Source organism: Sarcophilus harrisii, chromosome 4 (assembly GCF_902635505.1).
Source record: "Sarcophilus harrisii chromosome 4, mSarHar1.11, whole genome shotgun sequence".
NCBI classification, from domain to species: domain Eukaryota; kingdom Metazoa; phylum Chordata; class Mammalia; order Dasyuromorphia; family Dasyuridae; genus Sarcophilus; species Sarcophilus harrisii.
In genome coordinates this window covers 216869389-216890176 of record NC_045429.1, presented here as the reverse complement: position 1 = coordinate 216890176, position 20788 = coordinate 216869389, and the positions used below count along the sequence as shown (strand labels likewise).

The 20788-nt window shown below is 33.2% G+C and overlaps 1 protein-coding gene across 2 annotated transcripts in view; it reads left to right on the top strand.

Moving 5' to 3' along the window:
- CASP8AP2 (caspase 8 associated protein 2) overlaps positions 1-10979 on the top strand; it is a 42885-nt gene extending 31906 nt beyond the window's left edge. Inside the window, exons 7-11 of one of the 2 annotated variants that reach the window (XM_023503109.2) lie at positions 1507-3680; positions 4617-7698; positions 8488-8587; positions 8944-8996; positions 10189-10979. In XM_023503109.2, coding sequence (XP_023358877.2) covers positions 1507-3680; positions 4617-7698; positions 8488-8587; positions 8944-8996; positions 10189-10192 — 5413 coding nt within the window. In that variant the 3' untranslated portion in view covers positions 10193-10979. Of the gene's footprint in view, positions 1-1506; positions 3681-4616; positions 7699-8487; positions 8588-8943; positions 9001-10188 lie in introns of those variants that run through there. The other variant, XM_031964520.1, reaches the window with a different exon arrangement.
- Positions 10980-20788: the final 9809 nt, after the last annotated feature.

The following is a 20788-nucleotide window of genomic DNA, read 5'->3' as shown; positions in this document are numbered from 1 at the left end:
AGATAATGTTTAGATGATTATGGTTTTCTAGATCAATAATTGTAAAATTATCTCTCCTGGATCTATTTTCCAGGTCAATTGTTTTTCCAGTGAGATAGTTCATATTGTTTTCTATTTTCCATTCTTTGGTTTTGTTTTATTGTTTCTTGATTTCTCATTGTCATTAACTAATATTTGTTCAATTTTAATTTACAATTAAAATTTACAATTTTATTTTCCTCAGTGAACTTTTGTATTTCTTTTCCTATTTGGCCAATTTTGCTTTTTAAGGCATTCTTTTCCTCATTAGCTTTTTGTATTTTCTTTTGTATCACACTCATTTCTCTTCTTAGTTTTTCCTCTCTCTCAATTTTCAAGATCCTTTTTGAGCTCTTCTATATATCCAATGTTTTTCTGCCTATAATAGTAACTTTCCATATATAATTTCCTACTTCTGAAATACTCTTGTAATTTATACTGACATTTCATAGTTTGGCTCAAATTTTACCTTTTCCAGAAACTCTTCTCTGATTTTTCCCCTAATTAGTAATGATCTTTTCTGATTTTTCCTTATTTTCACCTTTTTAAATGTTTTAAAAGGCAATGTTGCATAGTGAATGCTGGCCTTAGATCTGCGAAGACCTAGCCTCTGGTCTCTTTTCTGATACAGACTGGCTTTATGATGTTTCATTGTCAAGTCCTCTGTAATTAATTGATCACTGTAGTATTCAGGATTCTGAAGTTTTTCACTTAGATTTTTTGTAGTTATCATATAAATAGTTCTGTTTCCAGTACTTAGCTCTATATCTGTTATTACAATATAATGATCTACAATATAAATGATCTATTTATATTGTTATTATATTTTTTGGTTGCATAACTATTTTACATTTTTTCTTTGTACTTATATATATATGATATTCATCTTGCTGTATTATGAGCTCCATCAGAGTAGTTCCATAATTTATCTTAAGTATATCTCAGGATCCTAGTATTGTTTTTGAACATAATAGGTACTTTAATCCATGGTTTTTGAATGAATGTCATTGATGACCAACAAAGTTCCACTAAATCTATTCTTTTACTTGGAACTGGGGTTGGGGTGAGTAAGTGCAAGAAAAATATATAATACATGTTACAGAAGAAGTAAAACTAAGGTTTTTATATGCGAGATAGGAGGGTAGAAGAGTTTATAAACATAGTACTACTTCTGTTGAAGAGTAAGAGAAGTATATAGTGGCTGTTGAGGAAAGATTGAAACTAAAAATCTTTGCAGCAAGTTGGAAGGAAGGAATGAAAATGAAGGAGAAAGATAGAGCTACATAATTTTAAAACCAGTACATAATTATTGTAATTATTGTTCTCTTAACCAAAGAAAAATAGACTTTGCCAATTCAGTAACCGGAAATGTTGTCCAAAGAACCAAAAATATATTATTCAGTTAGAGCTAGTAATTGGTATGAAATACAATGTTGTTCTATATACAAATAATTTTTCTGTTTTAATAAATCTCTCTTTTCTACACAGACTTTCAGAATTTCCACATTTTCGAAATCACTCAAGAATCAACCTTCCAGGATCAACAAATTCAAGATCATCAGACACACCTAAAACAAAAGATCTCAAGTTCAGATCTCCACGGTTAGATGATAGTCCCAAGGCTGATCATCGAAGTAAAAATGACTCTTCCAAAGATGTACATCATAGCACTTTATCACCAAACCAGGAAAAAGAAAGTAAATCACACTGTGAAAAAAGAAGCACTTCACATCTACCTACATCTGCTGAAAAACGTTACAATGGTGGCATTTGGTCAAATCAGCATAATCAGGTCATGGAGGAGAATTCAGATGATGATGGTAGAAGAGGAAGAAAAGAAATAAAAAATTGTGAACATTATAACAGGGGAGCCGATAGAGTAAGAAAAGGCTTATTTCACAGTAGCAGTGGAAATGGAGAAAAGAGAAATATTGATGTTGATCGAAGGTCACAAGGTCCTCGTGATAAATGTGGTAAAATGGAGCCAAAGCCAGAAAATAAAAATTCAAAGTTGAAAAGTAGCCCAGATTCAGATTATAGAAGTGATTGGATTAACTCTTCCTGGGAAAAAGAGGCACCTAAAGGAAGGTCACATACTCGAGTAGATTCTCAAAATGACGAAAGACTAGAAAGGCAAAGTGAAAGGTCACAAAATTTAAGTAGAAAAGAACCTAGGCCATATGACAAAGATGATAGAAAAGTCGATCCAAAATCCAAATCGATAGTAAAAGATCATGAACAGTGGAGAAGATTTGAAAGAGTACCCCCTTCTCATTCATGGAATGAAACAGCGAGAAGTTTTCATAAATCAACTAAACCCCATATAGAAGATAGAAGAGGAAGGGAAACAGAATTTAAAAGAGACAGAAATATAAATGATTATGGATTTCAAGACAAAAGATCTCCACCTGTTTCAAGCAGTAGGACACACAAATACTTTGACTCCAAGGAAGATGATAGTAAATACCATACATATTCAAAAACAGAAAGACACAGAACTGAAGATAAAAGGAAAAGAGAGAAAGAAAGCCATGAAAGCAGATATGCTCGATGTGAAAGAAAAATGCCCATAGAACATTTACAAAAGGCTGAAAAAGAAATTAAAAAAACTGTTGTTGATTCAAAGAAAAGGAATGAACAAAATGACAAAAATGAAGTTTCAAAGGTTGAAGAAATTTCTGAAGGAAAAGATAGGAAAGAACTTAAGAAAGTTGAAAACGGCCAGAATGAAACAAAAAGTAACCTCAAGCTAAGTTTTATGGAAAAATTAAATTTAACACTTTCTCCTGCTAAAAAGCAATTTCTGTGTCAGGAAGATAAAATTAAAATAAATGATAGTCCCAAATCCAGTGACACACATGCTTCTGAAACGTCATTGCAGGCAAAATCAGTGAAACCAGTGTCCATGAACATTGATTATAAAGAAGAAACCAAGTCATGGTCACTAGAACAAAATGATGTCATACTGGCAGGTTCCAAATCTAAAATCATCATTTTGGAAGACAAAATAAAGAATGCAAATGATTCTTCAGTAAAATCTGTTGGTGACAATGTGCCTTGTGACTTGCCTATTTCTAGAAAAGACTCGCCACTTAAACCACAAACGGACATGCTAGAAACAATTAATGATAATGTAGCTCCTGTTTTAATGGATGTACTACATGTAGCTGTTCCTTGCAATTTTGGCTTGGAATTGGAGAATATAAGCAATGATGAATTGGACTCCTCTGTTGTTCCTGAAAACATGAATAGTATTAAATCAGACCTTTCAGTGGAGGTGACTGACACTGGTGAGAGCTGTCCTACTGGGACACATCCTGTTCTTCCAACACTCTCATCAGAGAATGGTGACGCCAAGTCTGAGTCACATGTTGAATCTATACCTCTTGTTGACAATAATGCTTGTAATGTGGAGCTGTGTTTACCCAAGCAGAACTTAGAACCCTATCTTCAAATAAATGTGGTGGACAATAGAATAGAAATTGGAGAAACAAACTCAGAGTACCATGATGATGAAAATTCTGTAATGAGTATTGATCTCAATCATATGAGACCTATTCCTCAAGTCATCAGTCCTTTGAATAGTCCAATTCGTCCTGCAGCTAAAATTCTTAGGATGGAAAGTCCAGGCAGAGTTCCAGTGTTAAAAAACAACCATAAGGGTAATTGTATATTTTTTGTTTTCCTCTATTTAAAAAAAAAAATCATAAACATTAAGAATTGGTTCCTTGCAACATGGCCTAATGGCAAGAGAGCTGACCTCAGAGTCTTGAAGACCTTAGTTAAAGTGCTGCCTTGAAATATATTGACTATATGTGACTCTGGTCAAATCATTTGACCTTTCTGGTCCTCAATTTCTCAGCTGTAAACAGGTGGGATTGGATTAGATCTTCTAGTTCTAAATCTATAATCCTATCTGAATTGTGTGCTCCCTGTCACATGCCTTTTATCAAAGGTAATGGGATTTGAATTCATTTCTTCTAATCACCTATACTATCTGACACTAATATTGCTTCCATTTTCTTTCTCTGAGTCTAAACAAAATAGATACTCTTTGTTTTCTTTTCTTCACACTTCCCTATCCTTATCTCTTTACCATCACCCTTTCTTTTGCTCTTTTTGGTTGGTTCATTGTTTGTGTGATACTTAAATGTGTTAATTTACAAAGTCTTTCTGGGTAATAGTTCCAGGATAAGAGTGGGAACTTGTTATCTCTTTTCCTTTAAATTTCTGTTTAAGGAAAACAAGCAACTTGTAAAATAAGAGCACACAGAGATACAGTCTTGTGAAAGTTAGGTAGGTATAGAGTATAAATGGTAATGTCACCAAGGATTTAAAGGCAAAATATGCCAGAGATAAATAAGTCATTAGGAATGATGGGCCTACAAATAATAAAGAGTAACTACATAATTAAACTATATAATCACTTAATTAAATATTTCTTGATATACTTTTATTCAAAGCATTTTGTACCAGCACCTGTAACTAGTGAATTTTATACCCCTCAAGATCAATGATATGTACTAAATCCTGACTTTAAAAAAAATGTCTTAAACTGCAGGCTAATTGAAACATTTCTTAAACTTTTCTTTTTATAGATTTAGTTCCAGCAAACATGGTTAGCCCTCCCTCTAAGAATTTATCAAATGAACTCAACAAAGAAAATCAGAAGCCATTATGCAAACCTGATAAATGTTCTGAAGTCAATCTCAATACAGATTTATCTTCAGATGAACTTGAAGAAGGAGAAATTGTAAGTGACAGTGAAAGATCTAAACCACAAAGAAATTTTGAAAATAATAAAAATGCCAAACCAAGAACTTCTGCTGAAGTACAAAGCATAAATCAGAGTCCCCAAATCAGAAAAACTAGTAGTACACATTTGGACGAAGGCACTGGAAATAATGTTTCTGTCAAAGTTCATCAAATCAAGAACAAGAAAGATAAACTATCAAATGATCCTAATTTTTCTAAGACAGAAAATAAAACAAAAACAGTGAGTACTTCTTGCCTGGAAAAGATAGTTCAAATTATTGTTGAGCCTTCTTCTGTTCAAGAGGTTATGCAAATGCTGAAAGTTATAAGAAAACATGTCAGGAAAAATTATATGAAATTCAAAATAAAATTTTCACTACAACAATTTCAACGGATAATTGAATCTGCAATTTTGAACTTTACATCACTGATCAAATACTTGAATTTATCTAAAATCTCAAAGTCAGTGGATACTTTACAACAAAATCTCTGTGATGTTATAGAATCTAAACTTAGGCAGGTTAAAAAGAATGGCATAGTTAATCGTTTATTTGAACAGCAGCTGCCAGATATGAAAAAGAAGTTGTGGAAATTTGTAGAAGAACAACTGGATTATTTGTTTTCAAAACTGAAGAAAATTTTGATAAAGTTCTGTGATTCCGTTAGTTTGGGAAGTGACAGTGATGAAGGAAAGCTTGATGTGGCAAATAAAGATAAATCAAAATACTCAGTTAATCCAAGAGAGAATGTAGATCATTCTAATAAAGGATCTTTGAAAGTCACATCCCAAAAGACAGAGCAGTCAGTTGACCACATATCAATGCTGGGATGTCAGAAGCCTGAAAAAAAACATTACCAAGATCAAAAAATCCCCAAACCTGATGCAGTGAAACAAAGTTCTGAAAAATGTTTAAATATCTCTATAGGCAACACAAAGGAGACCCCTTCCAAAGTATCATCTATGGAACAAAATGAATTTCAGAGTACTCTAATTTCCACAAAAACTACTGAAAACACAATAGAAGGTGCAGAGACAGGCAAAAACTTAAATAAGAAAGTAGAACATAATTTTGAAATTCTTACAGAGCAACAGGCATCTAGTCTGACTTTTAATCTAGTGAGTGATGCCCAGATGGGAGAAATATTTAAAAGTTTGTTGCAAGGTTCTGATCTTTTGGATCAGAGTGTTAATTGTATTGAAAAGTGTCAGTGGGAATTGAAGACACCAGAAAAACATTCTTCAGAGAGTCAGAGAAGTGAATTTACCTCAGCTTGTCATATAGAAGAAGGTTCAGGAGTATCTTCTCCAAGTCTTAAAACAATTGTTGATCTTAATTGGTCTTCCTCATCATTTGAAAAGACTCCATCTCTTTCATCCAGACTTCAATTGCCAGTTCATCCTGATGTGCTAGATGAAAGTTGCATGTTTGAAGTTTCTACTTGTGTAGCTTTGAGTAAAGAGAATGTGTGCAATTCAGAAAAGAGTAAGTCCTGCATTCCTTCAATTCTTCTTGAAGATTTAGCAGTCTCTCTAACTGTACCATCACCTCTGAAATCAGATGGTCATCTTAGTTTTCTAAAGCCTGAAACTTCATCTAGTTCAACTCCTGAAGAAGTTATTAGTGCCCATTTTAGTGAAGATGCCCTACTTGAAGAAGAAGATGCCACTGAACAAGATATTCATTTAGCTCTGGAGTCTGATAATTCAAGCAGTAGATCAAGTTGTTCATCATCATGGACTAGTAGGCCTGTTGCTCCTGGCTTTCAGTATCATCCTAACCTCCCAATGCAAGCTGTCATAATGGAGAAATCCAATGATCATTTTATTGTTAAAATTCGGCATGCAGTGCCACCTTCCTCATCAGGTCTTGATCAAAATAAAACAAGTGAACAGTCTGCAGTTTCTTTACATGAAATGGAGAAAGACACCAGTGAAACTGTAGAAAAGAGTATCTCTTGTCAGAATTCTACAATTCAGTCTGTGGAAGGATCAGAAAATTCTAAGAGAAATGTTAATACCGAAAATTTGGATAATGATCAGAGTTCTACTGTACAGACAGAAATTCCTGATATATATGAGTTATTTAAAGATCCATCAGATAAAGTAGAACACAAAAGTGAAATTATAGGTGAATGTTTTGAATTGAATCAAATGTGGGAACCAAAGGTAGCTGATGGCATCAAAGAATTGCCTACAATTGTGGACGTTCCAAATCATGTACAGTGCAGTCTTGAGAACTCATACATAGACTTAACAAAACCTTCTTCCATTGAGATTGAAAACATTGGGAAACTTGCAGCAGACTCTATTTTAAATATTGATCAGTTAGAATGTCCAGCAGACAGATTGGATCAAGATAGAGTTACAGATGAACCTTTACAACATGTTGCTAAAGATGTATTCATTGATCTAACAGAAGAGACTTCAAATGATAGTAAAGTAAATGAGAGTGAGTGTGCTTTGCTTGCAACAAGTTTAGGTGAAGATAATAGTAAAAAAGAAAAGGAACATCTGACAAATGAACCTTTGGAATGTGTTGTTGAGAGCACATGTATTGATTTGACAGTAGATCCTCCCAGTAAGAGTATATTAAATAAAGATAATACTGGATCAGAATCTACATTAAATCGTGATCATTTAGAATGTAATGGAGTTTCAGCAAACATGCAGAAAAAGCGAAAAAATTCTGATCTAAATCATTCCACTAAAAAAAAACAAAGAATTGAAACTGAATTATCCAATGGAGAAAAAAAAAGTACTGAAAGTTCTGAAGAGAGCGATACTGCTCACCAGAAGACATGTAATAAGAAAAAAGCAATTCCAGAGAATAAAGATGGCTCATCATCAAATTTTCCATCTCCTACAAGTCTTTCGGCAAAGAATGTTATTAAAAAAAAGGGAGAAGTTGTGATTTCATGGACAAGGTAAGATGCTCTGTGATACTGTAATATTTTTATGTATATTTTTAAATATATATATTTTCAGAAATTAGGAATTCTTTAACTCTATAGTTAATGTAGTTGGGGAGGGAGAACTATGCCCTTTTACTTTAACTCGTCATATAGCTGAAGAATAAATTTCCAAGTCAGTACTATACTAAAGTAAGCAGAGTAGTAGGGTTGATCCTTTTCTTTAGTGTGGAATGGCTTATTGTCAGGTCATTTATTTTAGTGGGTAAACCTACTATAATTTATTACTGCAGTTCTTCAAATGTAAGCATCTGCATTTTGTTTGTAGCTAATGGCAGTACTACATATTTGTAAGCTCTCATATACTTAGTTTGACATATGAAATCAAAGAGCAAGACTTATTTTCTTAACAAATAGCATTAACTAATATTAATTAGTACTTTTAAGATTTATAGAATGCTTTACATATATTATCTCCTTGAATCTCACAATCACCCCCTAAGGTAGATGCTATTACTATCTTCATTTTACAGATGAGAAAAGTGACTATGACAGGTTAAATTACTTTCCGAGGGTCATATACTTAGCTAGATCATTACTGTTAAAGCATGAGTTCTTGAGTATAGTAGTAAGTCTTCTTATGTAATTTTCTATTTGTGGAATTAGAACATTTGTAGAATGCTAACTTACTTTCTTAGGACCTAGAGATATGACTAAACGTACATATATGTCTTTAATTCATTATATTGGTACTATTCCTCTGATCTGATGTCTATAAACTAAATAATTTTTTTTTCCCCTCAGAGATGATGACAGAGAAATTCTGTTGGAGTGTCAGAAAAGAGGACCATCAGCAAAAACTTTTACTTTCCTAGCTACCAAGTTGAATAAAAGCCCAAATCAGGTATTTCAAACTTTGTTCTTAATGCATCTAATAAATTTTGTGATTATAAACGCACAAATTCACAGTTATTAATTACAAGACTTTAATTATCAGTTCATCTTACTATTAATAATTCTCCTACCACCTTATATTGATAATAGCACTTCATGGTTTATACACAACACTGCCACATATGTTATCTCATCTGATCCTCACAATATTCTGAAAATCATTGTAGCAAGTAGTTTTATTTTCATTTTGCAAATGAGGAAATTCATGTCACTCTTAAGACAAGATCATGATATCTTATTAAATTTTAATAAAAATTGTAATTGTTCTGAAATCTTGGGTATTAAAATGCTTTTTTAATTTTTCAGGTTTCAGAAAGATTCCAGCAATTAATGAAGCTCTTTGAAAAGTCAAAATGCAGGTAGTTAATGCTTCTTAAGAGTCTTTAGACTGAGTTCTCTGCAATTTCTCTGTTCAGAATGACTATTTTGCTACCTAAATTCTAGCCTACAGACTAGTTCCAAAAGTAGGTTAGAACAGAAGTGTGAAATACACAATCTACAGCATTCCCAAGGAGGATCTGAAGCACAGTAGAATGTAATTAGGAGATATTTAATAAAATAAAACATAGATAATAGAACATTTAAAAAGCCAATAAGCAGACTGGGAAGTCTGGCATAATATATGTATAAATTAGTGGCCTCTGTTTCTATTTGAGTTTGGCAAATTCGAACTCCTAGTTTGGAAAATAAATTTGATTGTGAAAGGTTAAATATAACAACTGTATAGTTTAAAAATGTATTATTATAAAGTTGATTACATATGTTTTAATACTGATTTTGGAGAGATTCTAAAGAGAAGTTAAAAATTCTGTTATAGTTTGTATTTGTCACAAGAGTTGTCAAGATTTTTGCAAAGATTTATTCTGATTTATTGAGTAGTAACATCTAGTAGCGGATAAAGAGAATTGGAAAAACATGAATTCAAGTGCTGCCCTTTTATATGCACTGGCTATGTGACTGATCAATTGAATTAAATTCATAATACCCCAGGAAGTTCTCTTAAGATTGTAAATAGTAGAAGAGATGGAGATCTGCATTGAACAGTGTGTTTCCTCTCTGAGGAGTTCCCTACACCAATAAAATCACAGGTCTGGACCAAAATATTACATTGAAAATCTCTCTTGAACTTTGAGTTTTCATTATTAGTTGTTATTTGAAAGTACATATTCCATTCAGTTATATACATTAAATAATGTTTTCATTCTATAATTGATGCTTATAGTATAGAAAGTTGTAGTTATGATATTGCAATTTAAACTGATTTCATATTTTAGATTTATTCTGGCTACAGTTGGGCTATTATGCTACTTTATTCTTATTGTATTATTTCAAGTAATTTTCTTATACTTTTAGTCTCATAGTGTTGGTGACAATTGAGAAAAAAATAAATTATAAAGTTGGCTCTTTTAAGATAAATCCTAAATTTAATGCCACTATATTTAAATTATGTATTTTATCTATTATCTGTCTTTTCAGAAAAGCTACTCTCTTAAGAAATTTGAATATGAGAAAGATAGAATATAATATTTATCCTTCTTCTTTGCTTTACAGATAATTTGCTGAATTCCTTGGAGTCAGAATTGACACTTTGTGTACTAATGGAAGTTCAAAATCCTCGTCATTTTAAAGATATCTACTGAAAAGTCTGTGGACTTTAAAAGACATTTCTATATTTTTTTTACTTGTTGACTAACTCAATTTGATTTTTTAGTTATTTCAGTGGTAAATAAACCTAATATAAGTCAGCCTGTTATTTTTTTTTCATGTTCTAGCTGAATAATTTACACGTTTTTTGTGGCATAGTTGTTTTCTAACAAGTTAAGATGCCCTTATCTGTATGAAAATGTAAGCAGCATCATTTTGATTGTATAAAAAGTTTGTCTTTGATTTTTCAAAATAACAACATACCTGGAACTCCAATCCATCACCCCAGTTTCATGGGGTTTGGTTTTTTTTAACTGTAAATGTATTTATAGTTTTCATATCAGTTTTTTTATGCTTCTGCTTATGTCTTATTTTGGTAAATTGTAAAAACTCTTTAAAATCTTTTTGTACATATGTAAAAACCCATGTATGGATGTATGAAAACCCTTGTTTTGTGGGTGGGTGTATATGGATGTATGTATGCGTGTGTATGTGAGTGTGTGTATGTGTATGTGTGTGTGTGTGTGTTATGTGTGTGTGTGTGTGTGTGTGTGTATATATATATATATATATATACATATATGGCTTTGCCTAGCCAAAGATTTTTAACTGTACAAATTTTTTTTTGTATAATTTAAGTTCTATTACTGTAACAGTAATGTGACAAAATAAAACTGGGAAAGTTGTTTGAGTTTTTATTACTGATTCCTTTACAATGTGCTTAATTATAATTTATAAATTTTGATAGCTATTGCACAAAGTGGTTTTATGACAAAATATTCCATTATATTTTTGTGCCACCATTTTTAGCCATTTCCAAAATAGGAGAATACCTCATTAATTTCTAATTTGGGACCATGGCAAAAAAGAGCTTCTATAAATATTTTTGTACATATAGATTCTTTTCCTCTGATTTTTTTGGGGCATAGATCATTTATAATGTATCTGGATTGGAAGGTATACATAGTAGGATAAGCTTCTGCATAGTTTCAAATTATTTTCCAGAATAATGGCACCAATTAAGAACTATCAATAATGCACTAATTGCCCCTCCCCCACTTGTCATTTTCCTCTTTTCTCATCTTTGTATGTCTGATACGTGAGGTACAACCCAAAATTGCTTTAATTTTCATTTCTTCAGTGATTTAGAACATTTCATATAATTGGTGATATCTCTCACTTCTTCCTTTGAAAACTTTTCTTCTCATATCCCTTGACTATCTTTTGAGGAATGGCTTTTAGTCTGATAAATTTGAATTACTTTCTTATATATCTTGACAATGAGATCTTTATTCAAAGAACTTGTTGCAAAGATTTTTCCCACTTGTTTATTTTCTTTTTAATTTTTACTACATTAGATTTGCTTGTGCAAAAACCTTGTCCATTTTATGTGCTTTTGTCACCTTATTTAGTTATGAACTCTTCCCTTATAAATTTGATAAGTAATTTTTTTTGTTCTCTACTTCATGATAAATGTGAAATATGGATCTAAACCTAATGTCTGCCATATTTCTATCTAATTTTCTTTGCAGTTTTTTGTTTTTTGTCAGATAGTAAGCCCTTCCCTCAATATCTGGAATGTTTGTAAATATTTTTGCAACAGGCTACTGTATTTGCTTCTGTGGGTTGTGTATCTGATCTCTTAATAATTTTTTTTCTTTTTGGCCATTGCCAAATTATTGTAATGATTATTATTTTATAGTACACTTGAAGATCTAGTAGTAATAATAGATACCATTCTTTGCCATTTCTTTTTTTCATCATCATCCTTGCCCTTTTGTTTTTCCCTATGAATTTTGTTGTTATTTTTCCTAGGCACGTAAAATATTAGAGTTTGTTTCTTCATTTAATTAGATCTGTCCTATTTCGGCAAAGAGCATTTTTATAGTTACATTCAAATCATTCCTGAGCAAATCTTGGAAGATAACACTCACATGTATTTTATAGCTTCTTTTTTCCTTTGAATACAATTTTCTCTTTAGCTTTTCTTGCTGGGTTTTGTTGATTATAAGTATAAATACTGGTAATTTATATGGGTTGACCTAGTGCCCTGCATCATTTAAAAAGTTTGTATTTCAATTACTTTTTAGTTGATTCAGGTTCTCTAAAAACACTTAACATATCATGTGTAAAAAATGACAGTTTTGTTTTCTCTTTGACCTTTAAAAGTATTAGGATTTTGAGAAAACTTTTGTTTTTTATCCCCCTGTTAACTTGCAGGCATTTCATAACCTCATATTCCCTTTTAGTTATACAAATAAGCTTACTTTTCTGTGCTTTTCTTGGTACCCCACATTTCCATTAACAAATATTTGCTCAGTCTTAATCTTTTCATCAGGAATGTTTGGTAATCTATTTCATTAAAGACTTCTTTCCCTCCCTTTAGAATTATACTTTTATCAGATAAGTTATCCTTCATTGTAAACCTTTATTTGATTGTCTTTTAGAATATCATATTCCAATCCCTTTCCTATTGGTATCTACTAAAAGTCTTTTGTAAACCTTATTGTGGATCCTTGACATTTGGATTCCTTTTCTTGTACCTGGAAGTTCTGGATTTTGGTTATAGTGTTCCTAGGAGTTTTCATTTTAGTTTTTTCCCCCCTACGTAACTGGTGGATTCTTTTTATTGTTTACTTTGGTTCTAAGAATTCTGGGCAATTTTCATTTATAATGTTCTGAAATATGGTGTACAGATTTTATTTTGGATAATTTTTCTTCTTCAATTATTTCTCCACCTGTATTCTAAGGCAGGTGCTATTATTACTTCTCTAGCTTTTCTATTTTGTATCTCTAACTTTCTCTAGAATTCCCTGTGACTAGGACATTTTATTTTCTCTCAGACTTTACCTGGGCTTGTTGTGGAATCACCATCTTTTTTGAGGTTTATCTTTCTTTTATCTCTGTCTCAGACTAAGGAATTTTCTCATAGTGGTTGGAATTATTCTTAGTTTTTTCATGGAGGAATTTGTGCTTTAGTCACACTCTGTTTTGTTTTTTTGAGGCAATCTGGGTTAATTTAAGCTAGGAAGTGTTTTAAAGTGTCTGAGGCTGGATTTGAATTCAGTTCCTCCTGAATTCAGGGCCAACATTCTATCCACCGCATTATCTAGCTTCCTCTTGAGTCACACTGAAATTGAATGTTGTGGGCAGAATGTGCCAGATCTTGAGTGTAGTGATCCATATTAGATACTTTTTTTAAATGATCACCAGGGCTCTGCCGTCACTTGTCACAGATACTCCTGGAACTCTTGTTTTCTTACAAAGTTTTACTTCCTTTTGTATTCTAAATCTGTAATCATGGTTAGCATTTATATCATGTTTAGCTATCTCCTTCAACTGTCACAACACCTCTGGGAGGTAGGTGCTTATTATTATCATTTTATAGATGAGTAAACTGAGGCAGAAGTGGTTAAGTGACTTCCCAGGGTCACACATCTAGTAAGTAGCCAAGGCAGGAGTTGAATTTAGGTCTTCCTATTCACTTGTTACCTCTTCAGAACAGTGCTGCCCTTCATATGCTTATTTTAATGTATATACAAAGTCACACAGTATCCCCCTGCTTTTTGGCTAAAATTTCTAAGTTTTTTAATTTTTCTTCTATTTCAGCAGGGTTGTTTCTGGCAGATGTCCCATCTAATTTCCATGATTATATCAGTTCTTCAAGTTTAGCCTTAAAAGAGAGATAGGAGAATGTCTGTTTCTCTGTTTCTTTTTCTCTTTGTCTCTGTCTGTGTATATCTCTTTCTCCTTTATAAGTGGAACAGTTAGTTTATTTTCACAAAAAATGAAAGCTGTAGAGGTCATAACACAGAGAAAGAAATGGGAAACCACTCCAGTATCTTTGCTAAGAAAACTCCAACTGAGGTCACTAAGGGTTGGACACCACTAAAACAGTCTGAAACTGAACAGCAGCAACTACACAGACTTACCTGCATGGATTGCCCTCTGTCCCTTGTTTTTGTCCATTCATTTATCTTGGCAAACAAGATAGGCTGAGAGTTTAATAATGAGAAAATTGACCATGGTCAGGAGTTAAGAAATGAGCTCTGGAGAAAGGTTTGAACTCTTAGGGAAGTTATACTTGCTTTTCCTTTGTGTCTCCCAGAATGCTGTGAGGTAGAGTGTGGAGAGGGAATTTTTCTCTCTCACCTACTGACAATGATGTTTTGCAGAAGCCCGTGATGGGAGCCATATACTTACATGCATACCACCTGAAAGGGGAATTTAAGGAAAGGGGAATGGGAATGGAAAAGGGGGCAGATTTAGAATTCTTTAGAGTACATGATCTCAGAACTTAGCCTTCTTGAGAGTTGCCTAAATTCAAGAGTTGCTGAGTTCTAGAAGTCCAGGCATTAGATTTTCAAAAGAGAGAAAAAAGATCCTCTGATGTATTTCCTTTATGACCTAGCCACTGAGGATTTTATAAAATTGTAGAATCATACATGTAGAACTTGAAAGGACCTCAGGCCATCTAATTCAAACTCATCATTTTACAGATGAGGAAACTGAGCTCGGAGAGATAAAATTACTTGCTCTACATCTCATATTAGTAAGCAAGTAAGCAAATCTAGTTGGACCCTGGCCATAGAATCATGGATTTAGGGGTGAAAGAAACTTTTGAAGTCACCTAATTCAATAGTTTAATCACTGAGGAAACAGAAGGCCTATAGAGGTTAAATTATTTGACCATTGTCATATAGGTATTAACTGGCAGAGCCAGGATTTGAACACCCAAGCCATTGCTTTCCACTTTGTCTTACTGCTTTGTCATCCCTTTTCAAAGTCTGTGGTCTTCCCTCATTTCATATCATTTCAGTTAAGTTAGAAGATAGAAATGGACAATTAGCTAGAAAGTAACTAGTGAAACTGCAGCACTTGTTGGATAGTGTAAGATTAGCTGGAAGAATGCAAAAACATTGACCTCTAAGCCCACAGGTTTGAAGATGAGAATTACCCTTTCTCCTACGTTCCTCTTCCCACAATCGGCATACTATGTGCCAATTGCCATGCAAAATGCTGTGTCCTAATTGTGTTCTTTGGGTGATTATAGAAAATTAACATTACTAGGTGTTCATGAGTTAACAGTTCTAGTATGGGGTCCCCATAGAGGATCTTGATATACAAATATGAGTTGAGACGGACAGTAGGGTACTACTACATTTAAAAATGTGAGAGTTGTTATTTTAGCTCCAAATATACATGATTATTCCATTGAAGAAGGCTCTCAATGTTTTTACTAGTAGATTTTCTTTCTCAGCTGTGTTTCCTACAAAGATGATACTGCAAGAGATCATCTGTAGAACTGCTTAATCACCATTGTTGATTTCTCTTTCATCAATATACATCCTGTTTCAAAAGCAAAAAAATGATGAACAAGAACCCCTTGGGTGAGAGTATCACTTGAGTTCGTTTTGACCCAGCTTTATGCATGTTGGTTCATCCTTAGAAAGTACAAGTAGTACAATTAGTACAATGCAGCTGCCTATGAAATCGGACATGACCCATTGATTTCTGTGCATTGATTTCTGTGGAAACTAATGGACCATAAGAAAAGCCGCAGAATCTAAATGAGCATCCACATCACACCAATAGAAAGAGAAGTTCCTCATTTGTTTCAGTAAATATAATTGTCCAAAAGGGATTAGCCAGCAGTGGCCTTGGCTCTTTGTCTATAAAGAAACAATTAATAGGACAGTTGAAATCTCCAAAGGACATGCAAAGTCTTAGGGGATGGCTGGGTTAGACTTCACTTGGCAAAATAAATGTGACTATTCTGGCTGGGGGCCCTGTGACCATCTGGTCAGACTGTTTTTTTTTTTGCTGGTGCTGGGTACTCAATATTCCTGCTACCCAGATTCTTGTAATCATTGTGGGTTCCTTCTTGTATTGTCTTGAGGTTTTATTCTTCCAAATTTAAGACTACTTATTCCAGAGAAAACTTAGGAGACCAAACATGCTGGCCTGCAGCACACATAATCAAACCATGACGTCCTAAAAGCTTGAAAGTACTTCTTGTCCCACAAGGTAAGTAACTGGCAAATAGATTGCCTCACTTAAGAGAGCAAACAATGTACTTTGGAAAGATGAAATATTATTTTAAATACCCAGAAAGTAGAATGAATGAATTTGTGTGCAGAATCTTTGGGAGAGTGGGAGGAGACAATTTTGGAACAAGTGGCACGTGAATCAGTATACTACTATACAACATTGAATAAATATCAAACAAATGGATAAAAGAAGTAATAAACAATTATACTTGTTTAAGGAGAAATTGAAAAAACTTTGGAATAGGATTTATTCCAAGTGCTCCGTTAAAAAAAAAAAAAAAGAATGACTTTATTCTATTTAAATTTCCATGATTTTTCCATATATTCTTCACTCCCACCTTCCCAACCCTCCAAATCTTTGTAACAAGGAAAAAGTCAGAGAAAACATCAAGACAGCAACTGTGTCTGTCTGCAGGTAGTGCATTCAGTGATCATGGTCATCTGGGCTTTGAATTCAGTATTTGCCATTATTCAAAGTTCAGTTGCCTCCTCATGGTGTTTTTATTTATATTTTATAGTTATGTATGATTTCCTGGTTTTGCTTTTTCCATTTTGGGTCAATTCATACAAATCTTCCTGTTTCTCCAAATTCCTCATATATATATATATATATATATATAAAAAAAATATATATATATATATATATATATATATATATATATATATATATATATATACATACCAATAGCTGAACGTTTGTAGTAGGAAAAAGCGAGAAACAAAGTATAACAGCAAAAGGAAAAAAAAATATATTATATATATATATATATATATATATATATATATATATATATATGACTTTTCCTTTTGCTGTTATTTGGGATTATAAGCCAAAAGTACAATTTCTTTGTTATACTCTTTGTTAAAGGGTATAAAGTTTAGTAACTTTTCCTCTCTCATAATTAATCATTGCTTTCTAGAATGGTTGGAACTGGTCAAAATTCAAATAAAAAAATGTAATCAGAAAAATTTTAAATAATATTTTTGGCTAGTAGTGTGGCACCTGCTCTGGGCTACTTTCCTAAGTAGTTTAAGTCCAAGCAGGGGGTGACTACTAGCTACATAGGTTCAAGGTACTCTGTGAGTCTGAACTCCTAAAATTCTAACATCCAGAATCCTAATGGTATTTTTACTTCTGTCTGCTAGAAGACAAAGCACAAAGTAAAGCTAGTTACCAAGATTACATAGTAAGAATAACAGCTGAAAAACATTGCTTCAGTATACCTGGAGTACAATTTCCCACAAATATAGCATTGGGGAAAGGAGTGGGCTGAAGTATAGTGGTGATAAGTCATATGTGTAGGAAACACAGATTCCCTACATATATGGTCAAGGTAACTCACTTCTCTGCCACTGAAGGGTCCCGATGTCTTTTGTTCTTATGGTATCCTCATGTCATTGGAGACAGTGTCTCTGATGGACAGGTAGGTTACTTTTCTGGCCAGAGAGCTATTCCTCTCTGCATCTTGCCTCCTGAATGCCAAGACTAATTCTTTTTGAATAAACAGTTGGTGCTCCTCTGCCGCCAGAAGTCATATTTCTCAAAGCTTCCTTCACTGATTTTTTCCTTGATTCTGAGCCTGCTTCCTGTTGCGTGCAGTATCTCTTACTAGGTGAATAGTTTTTCAGTAGAAAAGATTATAGCTGATGAAAGATGGGGAGAGGAAGAACGAGAAATCCTCTGTGCTGTCCTTGGTGAGAGAGGGACACAGAGAAAGAATAAGATCGATTCCCTTTCACTAGTTGGGTTCTTCCTCCATATGAGGTTCTTTGCTGCCAGCCCACAAAGCTTTCCTACTTCGATTATCTGTCTCCACAGCTGGCAGGCTGACTTTTTAAAGTCCATCAAGGGACATGGCTAATTTTTATCTAGATAGTGGCAAGCCATTCTCCACTTCTATCAATAAGAGAAAACATGTTTTGTAAAGAATTGAGGGAATGGGAAGGATATACAAGGTATATTCAGTTCATTTAACATATTAATTAATGCCTTATTGTCTCTATTACTTGCTCCTTCTGTGATTTCATCAGCTGAGCTAGTGAGGAAATAATATTGAACAGACCATTCCAGGATAGTAACAAAAAGAAACACACAACCCTTGATTACCATGCTCATTATAAATCAGTGTACTACTTTTCTCTTTTTAATATGGACATGGAATTTTGTATTAAGTGTCAGAAAAAGTCTCTGTGGGTGGGCATTGCTTAAATCTTTTTCTTTATCACAAGGAAAGAGTGTCTAAGTGTCTAAGATTGTGGTGTTAAAAAAAACCTATAATAAAAACTTTAAGAGAATCAAACGAATCTTGTACACAATGACTACAACTAATAAAGTCAGCATCCTATAAAACAGCAAATTTCTAGTACAGTTGTCAATGGTAGTATCAAACTATCAAAGGAAAATCCTTTCTCTTAACTAGTAAACTAAGCTTTGGGGGACTGTGTACTTTGAGTATTTGCTGGGAAATGTTTGCTGTGTGAAAACAAAATGTATCAATCAATTAAAACTGCAAATAAATATGTTAATTGTGTCTTCTCACTCTGAAGATCTCTTGATAAACCAGAGAATGAATGAAGTCATCTAAAGTAATTACCCTACAAGGTATAAAGGACCAGAACTTTCCAAGTAAATGTCTTCCTTGGGGAGGCCATAAATACTTAGAAGGCAGGGTAGTGTCTAATTATAGCAGCAATCAAATCCTTAAACTCACTTGGCCCTTTAAATATTAAAAATATAACCAGAGATGATTCTAATAATGATAATTTACATTTACATATTACTGTAAAATTTGTAAAGTTTGGGGCAGCTAGGTGGTGCAGTGGATAGAGCACTAGCCCTGAAAGTCAGGAGGGCTTCAGTTCAAATGTGATCTCAGACACTTAACATTTCCTAGCTGTGTGATCCTGGGTAAGTCACTTAACTCCAATTACCTCAGCAAATAATAATAATAATGAAATTCTATCCTCACAGCTCTACAGAGTAGAATCCCATTTTTGCAGCTGAAGCCAATGGGAATTTGAAAGACTTTTAAATGACTTGGCTTGGGTTAATGGCTAGACAGAATCTGATCCATGACTCAACCTCAGGCCTTCTAACTTTGAGATTGGTAATAATTTTTTGTGTGTTATTTCTGAACTGCATATATGTGAACAAAACATTACTATATATACAAAGAACAAAAAAGATTATATATGGAAGCATGGATCTTCATAGTATATAATTACATAATCTCTCTAGATCTTAATTTCCTCATCATTAGAATAAGTGACTATTGAAGTCCCTTCCACATGTAAGTCTATGATCCAGGATCCCTGGTTGGATTTATGGAAGGGGAAAGCTGCTCTACTTTCTTTCATTTAATCAATGTAGGCTTTCTTTTTTCTTTTTTCAGTAAAAGAGCCTTTATTTATTACAAAATTAACAGCTCTCTTTCCTCAAGACCTCTTGAAAAAAAGAAACTGCTTAAATATATTTCTTTCTTTTTTTTTTTAAACAACTCTTTTTTTAATTCCAAATTTTCTTTTTCTCTTTCCCTTCTACCCACTAGAAAGACAAGGAAATCACAAAAACCAAAACTCACTAAAAATAGTCATACAAAACAATTTTTGCATTTGCTATATTCTATCCCCTCCCCACAAAAGAAGCAAGAATAAAGAAAGAGAACAAAAATTACTATGTTTTCAAGGAAATAAAGAGGGTATCTTGGCTCTAATAATTTTTTATTAACTCCTGTGTTCCTTTGTGATGTTTTCCTGCTTCTCTACTCTTCCTTCTGAATCTTTTCCTTATTATACTTATCAATAAACAGCTGTTAATTTTGTAATAAATAAAGGATCTTTACCTGAAAAAAAAAAAGCAGAAATCCTGCATTCTTCCTGATTAAATGAAAGAAGGTAGAACAGCTCTCTCATTCCATAAATCTAATCAGGGATTATAAGATACTTATCAATATTTCAGAAAGCATAGAAAAATTGTTTTTCCTATGAATTGTTCTGTGGGTTGTGTCTTTTCCCTCTTGAAAATTTCACAGAATCTCAAAGCAAGAAGGAACCTCAGAGATCATAGAGTTAAACCTATACCTGAATAGGAATCCTCTATAATACTATCTATAAGTGATGGTCTGAGGCTGGATTTGAACTCAGGTCCTCCGATCTCCAGGGCTGGTGCTGTATCTGCTATGCCATCTAGCTGTCCCTAAGCCTTTCTTAAAGTAATCAATAATTGTACTTGGTTCTTTTTTTTTTTCTGTCTGCATGTTAATTCAATTCCATGAGCATTTGCAGAGTACCTATTATGTGCCATAAACTGGTCTGCACTGGGAATACAAAGAAAAATTCCCTGGTTCCCAGGAGTTTTTATTTATACACACACACACACACACACACACACACACACACACACACACACTTTATACTGAATTGTTGGCATGTTTCCCCTAAAAAAAGCCATATATATA